We start from the raw sequence: 19,599 nt of genomic DNA, 5'->3' as shown, positions 1-19,599 counted from the left end.
GCCCGCCTGCAGTCCAGACCTGTCTCCCATGGAAAATGTGTGGCGCATTATGAAGCGTAAAATACCACAACGGAGACTGTTGAACGACTGAAGCTCTACATAAAACAAGAATGGGAAAGAATTCCACTTTCAAAGCTTCAACAATTAGTTTCCTCACTTCCCAATCGTTTATTGAGTGTTGTTAAAAGGAAAGGCCATGTAACACAGTGGTGAACATGCCCTTTCCCAACTACTTTGGCACGTGTTGCAGCCATGAAATTCTAAGTTCATTATCATTTGCAAAAAAAAAATAAAGTTTATGAGTTTGAACATGAAATATGTTGTCTTTGTAGTGCATTCAACTGAATATGGCTTGAAAAGGATTTGCAAATCATTGTATTCCGTTTATATTTACATCTAACACAATTTCCCAACTCTTCAAAACCGCAATAAAAGTACACCTCCAGGCAACTTCAACCCTAAACTAACACCCTCCCTTCCACATCCCACCTCCCCGGATTGTTAATAATCAAATGTAAACAGTCAAATGTAGATACTTGTTCTTATGCCTTCTGATCTCTCTCTCTCTCTCTCTCTCTCTCTCTGTCTCTCTCTACTACTTGCTGTACATATCCTACCAAGTCAGACCTACACTGTTTCAATATCCATTTCTCTGTTCTCAATTGTTGATGACTGATGAAAACAACCAAACCCCCCCCCCCCCTCTCCCCCCCACACACACCCCGGATTGTAAATAATGTAAATAATTCAATGTGATTATCTTGTGTGATGACTGTATTATGATGATAGTATATATGATAGTATATATCTGTATCATGAATCAATTTAAGTGGACCCCGACTTAAACAAGTTGAAAAACTTATTGGGGTGTTACCATTTAGTGGTCAATTGTACGGAATATGTACTTCACTGTGCAACCTACTAATAAAAGTCTCAATCAATCAATCAATTAATATAAACTTTGTCCATTTCTAATGTATCTAATTTGTAAAGGCCATATAGTACATTATCTTTCATCGGGATTTCAACTAACTGTATTTCTTCTTTTTATAAATATATTTTTTAAATGATCATTTGTGTTTATTATGATGATGATTTACTAATACTGGCACTGCACACGTCATGCGCTTTGCGCAACCAGCTCAGCGCGCATGCGCACAGTGGTGGCTAAAATGGAGGAGCTGACCGTCTGCACTCCGCCCAACTTGGAGTCAGACGCTCAAAGTAACGTTGTTAGTCGTACTCTAGCGGCTTCTGCCACAGAACCTGACAAAGTAATAAACATTAAAACTGATAGTGCCCCGTTTGGAGGTGAGTTTTTAATCCAGGACGGAACAATTCCGTCGTTCGTCGAGCGACGTTAGCTCACTTGCTAACTGCGCATTAGCCACCCATGCTAACGTGACTGTTTGGCTTCAAACACACAATTAATTGTAACGACCGCTCACAAAAGAACGTAAATAGATGAAAAACTCGCGTTTTTATCGATGGCTCGCAGTGTTGAAGTTAACTTGAGTTTGTGCTTTCCAACCTAACAAGCTTGAAGTGGTGATGTTTGGACGCAGGCTGAAGGCCTCATGTAGGCCAGCTAGCAAAGCAACAAGCTACCAAAAATCACCAAATAACTTTCAGGAATGAAAGCCTATGTCATGCTGTGGAAATAATTTAAAGCAGGGGTGTCAAACTCATTGTAGATGGGGGGCCACATGGAGAAAAATCTACTCCCAAGTGGGCCGGACTGGTAAAATCACGGCAGGATAACTTAAAAATAAAGACAACTTCAGATGGTTTTCTTTGTTTAAAAATAGAACCAGCACATTCTGAAAATGTACAAATCACAATGTTTTTTTACACTTACATGTCTATCTGTGTTGGCCCTGTGATGAGGTGGTGACTTGTCCAGGGTGTACACCGCCTTCCGCCCGAATGCAGCTGAGATAGGCTCCAGCACCCCCCGCGACCCCGAAAGGGACAAGCGGTAGAAAATGGATGGATGGATGTTGCGGTTATTAGTTTTCTATCTTTATCTGTCCTTATTTATATTTTCTGACTAAATTATGTGATAATGTTCGTCAGTCAACTCATTGATGTTAATTTACAATCTATCAAGATAAAATCAAATTACAGGATGTTATTTATGTAGTTCCATCATTTTTTTCAACTGATGTACTAACATCATGTGGTTTATTGTGTACACATGTATCATGCATCATCTACAAAGATACAAATAATTGCTATTGTGACATCCAGACACATTTAGGACAGCTGTTTCTTTCATTCAAAAATTTCAGGTACGTTTTTATACTTAGCAAACTCATCCCCGCGAGCCGGATAAAACCTGTTTGCGGGCCGGATCCATACGTTTGACATCCCTGATTTAAACCAATAAACATTGAGGGAAATCGTTACAAATATTTTGCATATTAGTTTATTTTATTTAGATTTTATGAATGCAGTTAATATCCTTATCATTACCTAGCCCATCTGCCTTTAAAAACAAAAAAAGACTATAAGTAAAAAAATACAAAATTACTATTCCTTTTTTCTTTAAAACTACTCAACAAAGCATGTGGTGAGTGCATTATCTGTATTCTCTGAGCAAGCATCTACGTGTATTATTATTACAGTAATGCAGAGCCGTAAATTTCAGGCAGTAGGCACTTTGTATTCATCAATACTGCAATACCGAAGTTAAGTACAGAGAATCTATCTTTATATTTTTCAAAACTTCTGAGACGTTTGTGTTTGCACTTGTTGATATTATATTGTTGTTAATTCATCCAACAGATAATCTTAAAGTAATTTGTATTATCTTTTTCTATGTGCATGTGTGTGTGTGTATATATATATATATATATACATATGTATGTATATATACATATGTATGTATGTGTGTGTGTGTGTGTATGTGTATAAAGGGACACGCGGTAGAAAATGGATGGATATATGTATGTATGTGTGTGTGTGTATATATATATATATATGTGTGTGTGTGTGTATTTTACCTCTGTTTTAAATGTTACATTTTAGTCTGTCCTTTGCCTATATTTCATTGTGGTGTACAGCCCTTTGTTTTTCAACTGTGGTTGTTTTTAAATGGCTTTATAAATAAAGTTGGTATGGTAGATGAATGCGGGTGATCCAAATAAGTTTCATAAATGTTTCTTATTCATAGTTTTCTATATTAACTGTTTTTGGTTAATTATCAGTTTTATTGAAGTCATTTGTATTTTTTATGTCATTAGTTATGCAAGATTTTATGTATTTCTATTTTTTATATATATATATATACTATATATTTTTTTTATCTTCATACAGTAGGTACCACTGTAATTTTGCCTCATCTTTCACGTTAAAAGTAAGTCAAGAATGCACTACCGACCTGACAAGTCCAAAAGAGAAAGAGATGATACAGTATTATCTGCTCAAAGATGGTACTTGGTGGTTGTTTGAACATACTCCAGCTACTCCTGGATAGTACCACTTCTTAACGCTTCATTCACACACAAGATTCTGTACAGTGGTACCTACTGTAATATGTTTTACTTGCATTTTATCCTGTATTCCTACTCATGGTTCTTACTATTGGTGCATGTTTTGTTATTTTCCCTTTCCGGCGTTTCTCATAGGGAGCCTTCTGCATCAGGGATTATCGGTCATGGCTGCAGGGGCGCTTTATGTCAGCGTCCTGGTGGCCGTGGTCTCCTGGTGCAGATGGCTCCTGTGATAGTGTTTCTTCACCTGGCTCCTCTGTACTCAGTCATGCATTCATTTGTGCCTGTGTGAGATTGATGGTTGATTTTAAGTCTGTAAAGATCTTTGTAATGCATGTCTTTTTTGGATGAAAAGCGCTTTATTAATAAAGTTTAATTGATTAATTAACCTTGGCAGAAATGTTTAATCAAAACATAAAAACAATCCAACGAATGTGCATTCTCTGTAACAAAATCAAATTTCATTGATTTTAAGTGTAATTCAGAGGTCTTGAAAAGAACCACAGTGGTACTTAACAGATTCTGTGACTATTAAACAATGCCCATGCACAGTTGGGAGGCCTTTGATAATAAGAAGACCTGACAGAAATAGTATGGACAAATAAGTATGTTTTAAGGTGGGTCAATAAGCAGGTTGACCTACTTTAGCAACAAAGTAATGCCTTGTTTATGTTCAGATATGAATTGTACCTCCTTTATGCCTAATTTCAGGTACTGTGATATATAATGAGATACTCAAATTAACTCTGGACATTCTGCCAAATGATATATGATTGCATACAAATGATTGATAGGCGGTTGTTAGAGGTATGGGATGATGGACATTTGCAGTTATTTTAGTTTGCCATTGGCGTTGATGCAGATAATCCAAATAACATTTAATGAAATCAAGTGTTTATATGTTAACTCAATAGATAGGCTGTTTATGAACTAAGTGCAATGTCTTCTCTGTGTCCTACTTGAAAGAGTATGTCTTGCCATGCAGGGAGTGTAAGTGATGAGGAACTCCTGCAAGGTCTCCTGACTGACCAACACTGCCATGTGTGTGAAGCTGTGCTGCTCTTTGAGCCTCAGCGACTCTCCCACTATAAGGTTTGCAAAGTTGTACCGGACAGTCTTGTAGCCTTTGCGACGTCATCACCGTGCATCTCTTGTTTCCTCTCGATCGCAGGGAAAGAAGCATGCCCAGAAGTTAAAGCTATACCTGCAGACCAAGAAAGCCGGCATGGCAAACACAGAGTCTACTGGACAACAGGTTAGTGTTACTATTGATGCTCCACTGCACCCAATAAGGAACTTTGATTTGCGAAAAAAATACATGATAATTCAGACGGTTACCGTTGCACTTGCGTGCATCCTTGTACTCGCAAACGAAACACTAGGGATGTTCCGATCAGAGATTTGTGCTCCTGATTCCGATCGATCATCCATGAGTTAAATGGGCCGATACCAATCATATCTATTAATTCTCAATTTTTCAGTTCATTTATAGTAAGTATTTCCAAACATTTTGACTTGGGCTAAAAAAATGTGTTCGGGTGTCGAATTCCGACTGCATGTTAAGTAATATATCTATATAAACACGTTAGGTCAGGAAAAAGCACAAGAGGCTATATCATCATCAGTTTCGCAGGTTTCCCTGCTCGTCAGGGGATTTTATAGCCTCTTCCTGACCTAACGTATATTCCCCTCTATCCCGGTATTGAGCACTGTACAACGGATAAGCCAAAGAAACCTTGACTATATATATATACACACAGTGCATGTCCAAACAGTTCGGACACCTTCTCATTCAATGCGTTTTCTTTATTTTCATGACTATTTACATTTTAGATTGTCACATCAAAACTAAGAATGAACACATGTGGAGTTATGTACTTAACAAAAAAAGGTTAAATAACTTAAAACATGTGTTCATTCATAGTTTTGATGCCTTCAGTGACAATCTACAATGTAAATAGTCATGAAAATAAAGAAAACGCATTGAATGAGAAGGTGTGTCCAAACTTTTGGGCTGTACTGAATAAGTGTGTATATATGTGTATATATTAGGGGTGTAACGGTACGTGTTTTGTATTGAACCGTTTCGGTACGGGGGTTTCGGTTCGGTACGGGGGTGTACCGAACGAATTTCTAAGCTAAAGTCTTAAGCTGCTTTGCTTCTTCTGCCTCTGTCTCAGCACCCAGCATTGTCCCACCCACACAACCATCTGATTGGTTACATACAAAGCGGTAACAGCCAATCAGCAGTGCGTATTCAGAGCCCATGTAGTCAGTGCTCCAGCGTCGAGCAGATAGATGTTTAGCAGGTGAGCATAAGGCAGCGGACTCTCCCCAAATGATAATAAACACCTCCCAGTCAACTACTAGTAACATCACTATGAGCCCGTTGACCTTCTAGAAATATATGCGGCAGCTCAGCTCGCTCGCAGTCCTGGCTTGAGGTGAAGGCTAATTAGCTTTTAGTGTAACTTTACCTCATTTTGCTGTGTGTGTGTGTGTGTGTTTGTGTGTGTGTGTGTGTGTGTGTGTGTGTGTGTGTGTGTGTGTGTGTGTGTGTGTGTGTGTGTGTGTGTGTGTGTGTGTGTGACAGCACGGTCTATCTGTTATTTCACTTGAACTCCATGGTGTTCAGGGATGAATAGTCTCTCCTATTGCTATTGTACTATTTTTTCAGCTATAGTTACAGTAATCATTAGTAATGCAGCAGCCTAGTTTTGAATGGCAGGGTCCCTGCTATCACATGTTGATAAAAATATAACATTTACATAATAAATCAATTACAGGCTTCCCAAATTATGTAATAAATGAAGCATGATGAGTTGACTTGAAACTGTTTAATGTTGCACTTTTTATATGTAGAAGAAAAGTTTTGTCATTTTATTTAATCTGAGCAACAACTTGAGGCAGTTTAATGTTGATTAACGTGGGCAGAATTATTATAGTGTTCCCAATGTTAAAAGGATAAAGCCATTGTTTACAAATTTGGTAAATAAATAACCAGAAAATGTATATTTTGTTGTTTTCTTACTGTACCTAAAATGAACCGAACCGTGACCTCTAAACCGAGGTACGTACCGGACCGAAGTTTTTGTGTACCGTTACACCCCTAGTATATATATATATATTGCATAAATGTACATATATATGTGTATGTATATATACACACACACATATAGCCTATACATATACATGTATACATATTATGTAATGAATATATAATTAATAATCAATATAATTACATATAAAGAGTATGTGAAAGTTTGACTATTACCTTGTTTACTTCCATGACAACCTCCCTAAAGTTTTGTAATCAATCAGAAATATCAAGCAGCTAAAATGCGCCAAAGATGGATAAGTGTGGAGAGTGTTTTGTATTTTTCCCATCATACATTGTAGTGGCTTTAAATGGTTACTTAGATATGTTTTATAATATCAACTAAGTTCAGTGAGCAGGTTGTGTTATGTGTGACCATGTGTGTTGACTTCCTGTGTTTGGTTGCAGTTTGCGCCATGAGTGGGAAAGTTTGCTTTGATTGGGTCATATTTGTCAATACTGTGCTTTGTGTACTGTAAAGGAAACTTTACAAAATGAGTAATAAACACTAGATATTGCGCACTGATATGTATGTGATGGCCACATAAAATGATTTAGCGGCCCACTTTTAAAATGTACTGCCTGACCACATTAGAATGACACGGAGGTCCACATTTAAATGGTGTGGCGGACAACATAAAATGATGTGGTGGCCCACATAAAATTATTTGGTGTGCCATTTTAAAATATTGGGACAGCCACATTTAAACAATGTGGTGGGCTACATTAAATTCAGATGGAAGTCCACATTTAAATGAGGTGGCGGACCACATAAAATGATGTGGCGGGCCATATTTAATGACCTTGTGGGCCACTTTAGAATTATGTGGTGTGTCACAATAAAATAATGGTACGGGCCACATTTAAATGATGAGGCGGGCCATGTTAAAATGATATGGAGGTCCACCTTAAAATTATGTGGCAGGTCATTTTAAAATGAGATGGAGGTCCACAATGAAATGATGTGGCGGGCCACGTTAGAATAATGTGGTGTGCCATTATAAAATTATGGGACGGGCCACGTTAAAATGAGATGGAGGGCCACATTAAAATTATGTGGCAGGCCATGTTAAAATGAGATGAAGACCCACGTTAAAATGATGTGGCTGACCACATAAAATGATGTGGCGGGCCACGTTAGAATAATGTGGTGTGCTATATTGAAATTATGAGACGGGCCACGTTAAAATGAGATGGAGGTCCACTTTAAAATGATGTGGCTGACCACATAAAATGATGTGGCGGGTCACGTTAGAGTAATATGGTGTGCCACATTAAAATTATGGGACGGGCCACGATAAAATGATCCGGTGGGCAGCAATTAAAGGATGTGACCGGCCACAACAAAATGATATAGCGGGCCAGATGTGGCCCCCAGGCCTTGAGTTTGACACCTGTGCCATAAATGGATAATCCGCTGACATCACCAGTGTGAAATACGTCACAGGACATGGCAAACTTCCTCTAAGCGGCTCGTTTAGAGGAAGTATTAAGGAAGGCAAGATTGTTTTATAAATATCTCCGCTATTCGTCCACGGTTTGATTTGAATTTTTGGTACTTGTAAATCTTGTAGATCTTAAAAACCCAACAGAAGGTTGGGTTTGCATAATAGGACCCCTTTAAGTGGCCATTTTCCCCTCGGTGTGAGGGCTTGACTGGTCTCCATTCAATACAATGTAACATGATTTTTGGATGGTAAGAGTAAAGAGTAGGACACCAACCCTCCCCCAAATCACGTCCCTGAACAAACTGCTAGCAAACCCCTTAGGGCAGGTGTCAAACTCAAGGCCCGGGGGCCAGATCTGGGCCGCCACATCATTTTGAATGGTCCGTGAAAGCCTGGAAATAATATGCATCAATAAAGTAGTTTATCTTTCTTTCTTTTTTTATTTTGACTGAAAAAAAAACACATGTACTGCATGCAATTATATACCTTTTTGAACTTGATCTATCTAATAATGCAACAGATATTATATTATCATACATTCGAAACATTTTGGGGGTAAAAACATTTGTAAAAATCTACTTAGCCTTATGATTTCAAAGCAAGTTGTCCATCAAATTGTACACTGTAAACATGACAATATATATTTTTTAAAAACAGCTCGGTCTTCAGAATCCTACCGTAAGAAAAAAACGGTGGTACCATTTTTACATTTACAGTAATACACTGTGAAAAGAGCAACCGTATTTTTTTATGCAAAACAACAAATAAAAAACTGGCAGCTCAATGACCAGAATTTTACAGTAAAATAGTGTGACCATTTTACTGTAAATTTTACGCAAAATCCTTACATTTACTAATCAAATGCATAGGTAAGCATGTGAGAATATCATGCGGCTAATCCTTATGTTTCTTTTATAAATGTTACAAGTTGCCGGCCCTCCGAGGGCAGCCAAAACTGCAACGTGGCCCTCAGTGAAAACCAGTTTGACACCCCTGCCTTAGGTGTAACTCAATGTTTTCCTTTTCTAAATTTGTGTCGGAAAGCAATCATTTTCTTGTGCTTGACTTTTGCAGCTGAACATGCCAACTGACAAAGAGCGTTTCTGTGAGCTGTGTAACATGGTGTTTTCTTCTCCTGTGGTGGCAAAGTCACATTACCAAGGCAAGGTCCACACCAAGAATGTTCGCAAACATTGTCTTCAGAAGTCAGGTGAGTGTGCATCAGAGGAAAGCATTGAGAGTGTGAAATGTAATCAAGGACAGAACTATCTAATGCTGTACTTTTGTTATACCGGAGAAACCCAACTCATTTGACTTTGTGATTTCTCTTTTAACTCGGCAGACAAGAACGCCGAGGTCAGCACGTTGCCTAGACCTCACATGGATTCTGCAAACAATATCCACATGTCAGGATCGGGGGACGGCACAGACCCGACTACTGCCAGTCCAGACCCAAACAAGTACTGTGTCTTGTGTGCGGCCACCTTCAAGAATCACCAAATGGCCTTGCAACACTACAATGGACGCAAGCACCAGAGGAAGAAGGCCAGACATGAGCTGCTGGAAGAGCTTGGAGATGAAGAAGGTAACGCTGTTAACAAAAGCAAGAAACAAACAGGTTGCACAAAGCTACATCAATGTGTCTTTTTTTAAGTGCTATCGGAATTAGCCAAGATCCGACTTTTTTGTTTCCTTTTTTGCTTCTCTTATAATTCCTACGGACAACACGGTCCATTCTTCTGTCCACAGCCAACACTCTGACGTGCACCACGTGCAGTGTGCAGTTTAACTCCGTGGAAATGTACCAAGCCCACATGCATGGAGACAAGCACCACATGAGGTAAGCTTTGCTACACAATTAATGGTAAATAGCTCAACACAATAATAATCTTAGACTTAGACTTCCTTTTTATTGTCATTCAAATTTGAACTTTACAGTACAGATAAGAACAACAAGAGCAATTAAGTCTAGATATAAATAAATAAATTATTGTACAGATAAATATATTGCACAATAATATTTTATTGTGCAGTATATACCACTGCAGACATTTAGGCCATGTCCATACCAACAAGGATACTTAATAAAGGCATACTTATCTCTGGGCTTAGGCCTCTTGTCCACACGCATACTTTTATCCTTTAAAAAAGCATACTATGGACATTTCTAAAATGGAGAAGATAACGGCTCTTATTTATTATAAATTGGAGAAATGTACTACATACTGGGAAAACTGGGTCAATTATGTCACGCCCCATAAGTCTAATTTTATTTTCTCGAATTAGTGATTAAAGATTACTCCCTATAGGTCTATGTTTATTTATTTACTATCTGTTTATATTCTTTTGTTTTTTATTATTATTATTTTATTTATTTATTCATTTATTTGTTAATATTATTATTACTTTGATTTTTTTTTTTGTTGTTGCCGTTTTTCTCTTTTTTTGGGGGGGTGGCATCATTGGGATATAAACAAAAAATATATTTAGACATTTAGGGCAGATAATAGATGTATAATGTATGCTAATATGATGTAATGGATAGGAATGTCTGATGCTGGATGTATATAAAAATGAAATAAATTAAAAAAGCATACTTTTGCAAACGCTGGCCAAAGTGTAGAGTTCCAAAACTCTCCGCTCGTGTACATGTCACAAACGGAGACTTGTACTCCTCTGATGACGTCACGGTTGTGCGCTGCCATTTCCAAAGCTCAACAACACGCCTTACTGGCTTTAAACACACTTTAAGAGGACTTACTGTACTTTTGAATGTAAATATCTCACTATTTTCATTCAACATTAATAACAAGGAAAGCTCAAAATGGGCTCTGTGACATCCCGCCAGCGCTAATGACAGTCAGCTCTTTTGGATACGATTGCTGTCGGACCTCCGGCTGATGGAACAACTTTGACAAGCAAGACTTTTTGCCTTGTGTCATGAGAAAGGTGCAACATTATCTCATGTTTTTAATCCTTATGTGCAACAGATCATGAAGTGTAGATAGAGCTGGGCCCGACCGCGCGTGAGTGCGTGAAAGGCGCCAGAGCGACAATAAAAATATATATGTAATGATGTAGCGTCCTCCTTGTTAGTGTGCACTGATGTTAAAGACAATGTACACTTCATTGCACATGTAATATATCACTACATTGATGATTAATTGCGTTATAATTCCGCGAGAGTTTTGCAGCTGCACACACACGTCCGTGCGCTTTAGGCACTTAAACATTGTTGGCTGCTTTTTTAGGCTTCTGATTGTTCAGTTCAGTTCAGTTTATGTGGAACATGCATACGATACAATGTAATGCATCACATATTTCCAGTTGTTTCATTACAGCACGTCTGAAAAGGAGTAGGAAGAAGCTGAGCTTATTTAATCCTACCCCTTTTCATACCATAGCAATTTCACCCCATTTCCTTGTTCTCTGTAACAGAACAGTGAACAAATAAGTAATAAACAAATAATATACCATAGTATGTAAACAAATATTAAACACATAAATAATCTTTGTCTCAATAAAAAAAAGTAAAAAAAAAAAAAAGGGTTCAAGATGTTGATCATAATTCTTGTTCCATTGGACCAAATGTGCATGCCAGCAGGTGTATGCGTTTGTGCGTAGACATAGACAGTTTTGAAACTACACTTGTGTGGATGGAGATCGTTTTAACCCCGGATATGCGTCTTTGAAACTCTGTGTTCGTGTGGACATGGCCTTAGTTAAAGTAATATCTCATCAACCTTTGAGCATTTTAATCATTTTTGACTGAAAGAGCCATGAAACCCGCATATTTTGAAATATAGTTCCGCGAGAGCGATCTGTTTTATTACTTAACACTGAATGCAACTAAACGTGTACATTTTTAAGACTAACAATTAGTCAAACTCATTTTAGCTCAGGGGCCACATGGAGGAAAACTAGTGTTCCCAAGTGGGCCAAACTGGTAAAATCATGGCATGATAACTTCAAAATAAAGACAATATTGTTTTCTTTGTTTTAAAATAGACCAAGCACATTCTGAAAAATGTACAAATCATAATATATATATATATTTTTTACCTACAAGTGGCGGTTAATATCATTCTATCTTCATTTGTCGTTATGTATACTTTCTGAATAAATGATGTGATAATGTTCATCAGTCAAATAGGTGGAATTGAGTCTAACATAGTTCTAAAATGCTCCCATTGGTGTTCATTTTTAATATATCAGGAGATTAAATGAATAATAATATGAAAATCAGATTTCAGGATGTTATTACTGTAATTTACACTAATGTATTTTTATTTCCTCAACTGGTTTACTGAGATCATATGGTTTATTCTGTACATATGTAGCATCATCTACAACAAAACTTGTGAATTTGGACTAATTTCATTATTCACACATGAAGTTAGATGCCATTAATTGTTGTTAGCGTTCTCGTTTGTGTGCATCATTTATCTTTACCCAATTCCCTTACAAGAAATAACAGGAATATGGGAAACTTCACCTGCAGTGTCCAATATCCTCTATTTATTTCACAGTCACACTTGATTTATATTTTTGCTAAAAAGTTACTGATTCGATTTCAACTCACTGAATGGTTATCGTTCTAAAAAAACAATATTGTCTCTGAGTCGTATTGGCAACCACAAATTCCGAATCAAGGAGGAACGGTCTCCCTGATCTGAACCTGAGTGGTGGATTGTTATTGGACTTCTGTGCTAGTCACGGACTTGCGATAACAAACACCATGTTCAAGCATAAGGATGCTCATAGGTGTACCTGGTACCAGAGCACCCTAGGCCAAAGATCAATGATCGATTTTGTAATCGTATCAGCTGATCTGAGGCCGTATGTTTTGGACACTCGGGTGAAGAGAGGGGCTGAACTGTCAACTGATCACCATCTGGTGGTGAGTTGGGTTAGATGGCGGGGGAAACCTCTGGACAGACCTGGCAAACCCAAGCGTGTAGTGCGGGTGAACTGGGAACGTTTGGAGGAGTCCTCTGTCCGGAAGGACTTCAACTCCCACCTCCGGCGGGACTTCTCTGCCATCCCTGTGGAGGTTGGGGACATTGAACAGGAATGGGCAATGTTCAAAGCCTCTATTGCTAAAGCTGCAGCTGCGAGCTGTGGCCAGAAGGTCTTAGGTGCCTCAAGGGGCGGTAACCCTCGAACACCCTGGTGGACAGTGGTGGTCAGGGAAGCCGTCCGACTGAAGAAGGAGTCCTACCGGGGTATGTTATCCCAGGGGACTCCGGAGGCAGTTGCAAGGTACCGACGGGCCCGAAGGGCAGCGGCCGTGGCTGTGGACGAGGCTAAGCAGAGGGTGTGGGAGCAGTTCGGGGAATCCATGGAGAAGGACTATCGGGCGGCACCAAAGCTGTTCTGGAAGACCATACGGCACCTCAGGAGGGGGAAGCAGGGAACCATCCAAGCTGTGTACGGCAAGGATGGGACTTTGCTGACTTCAAGTGAGGAAGTCGTAGGGCGTTGGAAAGAGCACTTTGAGGAACTCCTGAACCCAAATACATCAGACACACCCTCCCTGATAGGAGCAGGGCCTGAGGATGATGGGGGATCGACGTCGATCTCTCGGGGTGAAGTCACTGAGGTAGTTAGACAACTCCACAGTGGCAAAGCTCCGGGGGTTGACGAGATCCGTCCAGAAATGCTGAAGGCTCTGGGTGTTGATGGGCTGTCTTGGTTGATACGCCTTTTCAACATTGCGTGGAAGTCTGGGACAGTGCCGAGGGAGTGGCAGACTGGGGTGGTGGTTCCCCTTTTCAAAAAGGGGGACCAGAGGGTGTGTGCTAATTACAGGGGTATCACACTACTCAGCCTCCCTGGGAAAGTTTACGCCAAGGTACTGGAAAGGAGGGTCCGGCCGATAGTCGAACCTCAGATTCAAGAGGAGCAATGTGGATTCCGTCCTGGTCGTGGAACAACTGACCAACTCTTTACGCTTGCGGGAATCCTGGAGAGGGCCTGGGAGTATGCCTATCCAGTCTACATGTGTTTTGTGGATTTGGAGAAGGCGTATGACCGCGTCCCTCGGGAGATCTTGTGGGAGGTGCTGAGGGAGTACGGAGTGAGGGGAACCCTGCTAAGGGCCATCCAATCTCTGTACAACCAAAGCGAGAGTTGTGTCCGGGTGCTTGGATGTAAGTCGGATCCGTTTCCAGTGGGGGTTGGTCTCCGCCAGGGCTGCGCTCTGTCACCTATCCTGTTTGTGATTTTCATGGACAGGATTTCTAGGCGGAGTCGTGGCCATGGCGGAGAGGGTATACGTCTCGGGGGGCTAAAGGTTGCGTCACTGCTGTTTGCAGATGATGTGGTCCTGATGGCACCTTCGGTTCGTGACCTTCAGCTCTCACTGGATCGGTTCGCAGCCGAGTGTTCAGCGGCTGGAATGAGGATCAGCATCTCCAAATCTGAGGCCATGGTTCTCAGCAGGAAACCGATGGTTTGTACAGTCCGGGTAGGGGACAGGACTCTGTCCCAGGTGGAGGAGTTTAAGTATCTCGGGGTCTTGTTCACGAGTGAGGGAAAGATGGAGAAGGAAATCAGCCGGAGAATCGGAGCAGCTGGGGCAGTATTGCAGTCTCTCTGCCGCACTGTTGTGACGAAACGGGAGCTGAGCCAGAAGGCAAAGCTCTCGGTCTACCGAGCTATCTACATTCCTACTCTCACCTATGGTCATGAAGTGTGGGTAATGACCGAAAGAATAAGATCGCGGATACAAGCGGCCGAAATGAGTTTCCTCAGAAGGGTGGCTGGCATCTCCCTTAGAGATAGGGTGAGAAGTACAGTCACCCGAGAGAGACTCGGAGTAGAGCCGCTGCTCCTTCGCTTGGAAAGGAGCCAGCTTAGGTGGTTCGGGCATCTCGTGCGGATGCCTCACGAGCGTCTCCCTAGGGAGGTCCTCGTTGCACGTCCCACTGGGAGGAGGCCCCGCGGCAGACCAAGGACCAGATGGGGGGATTACATCTCCTCTCTGGCCTGGGAACGCTTCGGGATTCCCCAGGAGGAAGTCGCAAATGTTGCTCTGGAGAGGGAAGTCTGGGGGTCTTTGCTGGAGCTGCTGTCCCCGCGACCCGATTCCGGATAAGCGGTTGAAGATGGATGGATGGACAAAAACGTTACAGGCCTACTAAATAAGCAACTCCACCCCGCTGTGACATCACAATGTAGCCAGACTGCAAAAGCCCAGGAACAGAGGCACCCAAAACAGCCGGGAAGCTCACGGCAAAATGCATGAACTTTATGATTGTATGCTTTGGTATTATTAAAGCGAGTAATCAACATTGTAACATTTATAAATGATTCATAGGTGCACTTTAATCAAACAAATGATGTATTTTAAATGCAGCTTTCATAATAAATCACATTTAAATGATAAATACTATGGCATCAGCATTTCAGTTCAGTTCAGTTTATGTGGAACATGCATACGATACAATGTAAGGCATCACATATTTCCAGTTGTTTCATTACAGCACGTCCGAAAAGGAGTAGGAAGAAGTTAAGCTTATTTAATCCTACCCTTTTTCATACCATAGCAATTTTATCCCGTTTCCTTGTTCTCTGTAACAGAACAGTGAATAAATAAATAATATACCATAGTTAGTAAACATATATTAAATACATAAATAATCTTCATCTCAAAAAAATAAAAATAAAGGGTTGAAGATGTTCATCATAATTATTGTTCTACGTAGTATGTGAACACTTGTACTTTGAACAGTCTCTTAAACTGAATTATATTTCATTTCTTTGGTTAATCCATTCCATCATTTAATTCACATACGGATATGCTCAATGTTTTAAGTGTTGTACGAGCATACACATGTTTTAAATTACATTTTCCTCTAAGGTTATATTTCTCCTCTTTTGTTGAGAAGAATAGTTGTACATTCTTGGCTAGCAGGTTATAATTTGCTTTGTACGTCATTTTAGCTGTTTGTAAATGCACCAAATCGTTGAATTTCAATATTTTTGATTCAATAAATAAAAGGTTTGTATGTTCTCTATATCCACCATTATGTATTATTATAACTTATATGTTTTGTAACACAGTTAGTGAATGAAATGTACTTTTGTAGTTATTTCCCATATTTCTGCACAATAATTCAGATATGTAACACTAGTGAGCAGTAAAGAATATGAAGCGATTTTTGGTCTAGAACATGTTTTGCTTTATTCATTATTGACGTGTTTCTTGCTACTTTATGTTGTATATTTTTTACATGAGATTTCCAGTTCATTTTATCATCTATTATTACAGCCAAAAATGTGTTTTCTTTTACCCTTTCAATGTCTTCTCCGTCTATTTGTATTTGTGTGACTTTTCCTTCTACTGTTCCTAAATAGCATTATTTTAGTTTTACTGAGATTCAAAGATAGTCTTAATTTGTTCATTTCTTCTGTTATTATTTGTATTAGCCTTTGTGTGTTCATTTGAAACACACTAAAAAAAGATCTGAATCATTTTCCCGCCTTGTTTGTTTACCAGGATGAAGAAGGTCTTTAACCTTCACAAATCCCAACAGAAATCCTACAGCACGTTTGCAGATGAACTTTCACATTACATTGAGATCCAGAAAGCTCGTGGACTCGCACCCAAGATTGGCCAAATCCTTCCCAGGGCGGAACCACAAATGGAAGGCGATCAACATCACAACGTGGAAGATTTACATACGGAGCACATGAGACCACAAAACCAGCCTACATCCAGCTGTTACTCTCCTTATCCAGCCCAGCCTCGCTATCCAGGCCGTCCTTGGCCATCCCGGCTTTGGGACCGCAGTAGTCCTCCATCTTTCCCGCCCTCAAAGGCTTCACTGGAATTCGCCGCTGCGCCTCTAAGGCGATACAGAAAGTGCTCAGGCTCGTCATATACGAGCTCCTCTTCATATTCCTCTTCCTCCAGCAGCGCAGCCAGTGACAACGAGCAGAGCGAACACAGGCAGAGAGAGAGGAGGAGGGCCAGAAGGTCCGAGAGGGACAGAGGAAGGCGATCGAGAGAAGCAAACGCCAACAAGTCGAGGCGGAAGCAACGAAAGAGAGCGCGAGACGACGCCTCGGAGGAGAGGAGAAGAGAGGATTGTGGAGAATCGGGCGAAGAGAGGAGAAGAAAGCGCAGAAAACGAGGCCAGGGAAAGAGGCCGCTGGAGGAAGATCAAGTAGATCCAGTAGAAAGTAGAAACAAGACTGAAGACGATGTGGAACAGTTGACTGACAGACTGGAGGAGGATGTCAAGGGCAAATCCAGAAAAGAGAAGAAAAAGACGAAAGATAACAGAACAGAGGAGGAGAAGCTGTGGGATGATTCCATTCTTGGCTGTTAAACGCAGGAAGTCATTCACTGTGCTAGCTGGCTAGCCGAGTCGTGAGCTCTTTCTATGCTTCATTTACTCAGCAATTTACTCCCACTTTCACTTATCACTCACACTGTTTCATTGAGACGATTGAAATGTATCCAAAAAAAAGTGTGCTTGTAACACCTTTAGCAGCCTGCGGTGGGCGCTGTTGATCCTTCTGAGTGACTGTGCAATAGATTGTCAAAAATATGCTGGCTTTCAAAGGCAAACATGCTCTTTAGGAACTAATATCAACTATATTATGAAGTAGTCAGCATAATTGTCAATGATAACGCAACTGCACTTTACTAAGATAAAATATATGCATGGACGTGTGTGTGTGTGTGTGTGTGTGTGTGTGTGTGTGTGTGTGTGTGTGTGTGTGTGTGTGTGTGTGTGTGTGTGTGTGTGTGTGTGTGTGTGTGTGTGTGTGTGTGTGTGTGTGTGTGTGTGTGTGTGTGTGTGTTGGGATTTACCTTTAAGCCATAAATCTGAAATCAGAAGTTATTAAACTCAATTTATTTTACTTTTTCTGTCTCTTATGTCTCTGCGGGATGCATTTCTGCATCTTTTTAAGGAGTTGTTTGCAACTTGCTCAAAGTAAAAAAAAATCTTAAGCCAAAAAATACCTGATTTTATCAGAATCATCTTTATTGGCCAAGTACCTATTTTACAATTAGAGCTTTAACGGTACATGTGGATTTTTTATACAGTTTTAAATGATTTGGAATAAAATTATAAGAGCAACTAACAATTGTCAATGCTATTGTTACGATAGATCAGAGGTCACCAACGCGGTGCCCGCGGGCACCAGGTAGCCCGTAAGGACCAGATGAGTAGCCCGCTGGCCTGTTCTAAAAATAGCTCAAAGAGCAGCACTTACCAGTGAGCTGCCTCTATTTTTTAAATTGTAATTATTTACTAGCAAGCTGGTCTCGCTTTGCTCGACATATTTAATTCTAAGAGAGACAAAACTCAAATAGAATTTGAAAATCCAAGAAAATATTTTAAAGACTTGGTCTTCACTTGTTTAAATAAATTCATTAATTTTTTTACTTTGCTTCTTATAACTTTCAGAAAGACAATTTTAGAGAAAAAATACAACCTTAAAAATGATTTTAGGATTTTTAAACGCATATACCTTTTTACCTTTTAAATTCCTTCCTCTTCTTTCCTGACAATTTAAATCAATGTTCAAGTAAATTAATTGTTTTTATTGTAAAGAATAATAAATAAATTTTAATTTAATTCTTCATTTGAGCTTCTGTTTTTTCGACGAAGAATATTTGTGAAATATTTCTTCAAACTTATTATGATTAAAATTTAAAAAAAAAACTCTGGCAATTCTAGAAAATCTGTAGAATCAAATTTAAATCTTATTTCAAAGTCTTTTGAATTTCTTTAAAAAAAATTGTTCTGGAAAATCTAGAAGAAATAATGATTTGTCTTTGTTAAAAATATAGCTTGGTCCAATTTGTTATATATTCTAACAAAGTGTAGATTGGATTTTAACCTATTTAAAACATGTCATCAAAATTGTAAAATTAATATTAATCAGGAAAAATTACTGATGATGTTCCATAAATTCTTTTTTTAATTTTTTCAAAAAGATTCGAATTAGCTAGTTTTTCTCTTCTTTTTTTCGGTTGAATTTTGAATTTTAAAGAGTCGAAATTGAAGATAAACTATGTTTCAAAATTTAATTGTCATTTTTTTCGTGTTTTCTCCTCTTTTAAACCGTTCAATTAAGTGTAAATATCATTAATTATTAATAATAACATAGAGTTAAAGATAAATTGAGCAAATTGGCTATTTCTGGCAATTTATTTAAGTGTGTATCAAACTGGTAGCCCTTCGCATTAATCACTACCCAAGAAGTAGCTCTTGGTTTCAAAAAGGTTGGTGACCCCTGCGATAGATGATACTTTAATGATAGGTAATGTTAATAGCTAAACTTTTGTTCAATCATTATCACTAACAATACACAATGCTAATGCACGTGCATGCGTGCTACATAAATTAGTTAACGTCATTACGTGTTAAAAGCTTTAAGAGGGAGGTATAGACTTACAACAGTGTTTCTTAACCATTGTTGGGCCGCCAACGCCAGCGAGAAGGCCGCCGGTTTCTTAACTGTGGTCCGTATAGACCGCAGCACTACTCAGTTGTAATACACTTTTCCACCACTTGTGGCAGTAATGACTATCTCA

The 19,599-nt window shown here is 39.4% G+C and overlaps 1 protein-coding gene across 2 annotated transcripts; it reads left to right on the top strand.

Annotated features, from left to right (window-relative positions):
* Nucleotides 1–1,166: 1,166 nt before the first annotated feature.
* Nucleotides 1,167–18,580, top strand: zmat1 (zinc finger matrin-type 1). Of its 2 annotated transcripts, none has more exons than XM_062063666.1 (7): nt 1,167–1,311; nt 4,480–4,586; nt 4,666–4,749; nt 9,114–9,249; nt 9,382–9,624; nt 9,789–9,879; nt 16,543–18,580. In XM_062063666.1, exons 1-7 carry the CDS (start codon nt 1,173–1,175, stop codon nt 17,375–17,377), a joined length of 1,635 nt encoding a protein of 544 aa, XP_061919650.1. In that variant the 5' UTR covers nt 1,167–1,172; the 3' UTR covers nt 17,378–18,580. The 2 variants fall into 2 exon arrangements, with proteins under 2 accessions (XP_061919650.1, XP_061919661.1); XM_062063677.1 differs by having other exon boundaries at nt 1,176–1,311; nt 4,461–4,586.
* Nucleotides 18,581–19,599: the final 1,019 nt, after the last annotated feature.

Source organism: Entelurus aequoreus, linkage group LG01 (genome assembly GCF_033978785.1).
Source record: "Entelurus aequoreus isolate RoL-2023_Sb linkage group LG01, RoL_Eaeq_v1.1, whole genome shotgun sequence".
Taxonomy (NCBI): domain Eukaryota; kingdom Metazoa; phylum Chordata; class Actinopteri; order Syngnathiformes; family Syngnathidae; genus Entelurus; species Entelurus aequoreus.
This window is presented reverse-complemented; position numbering and strand designations above follow the sequence as displayed.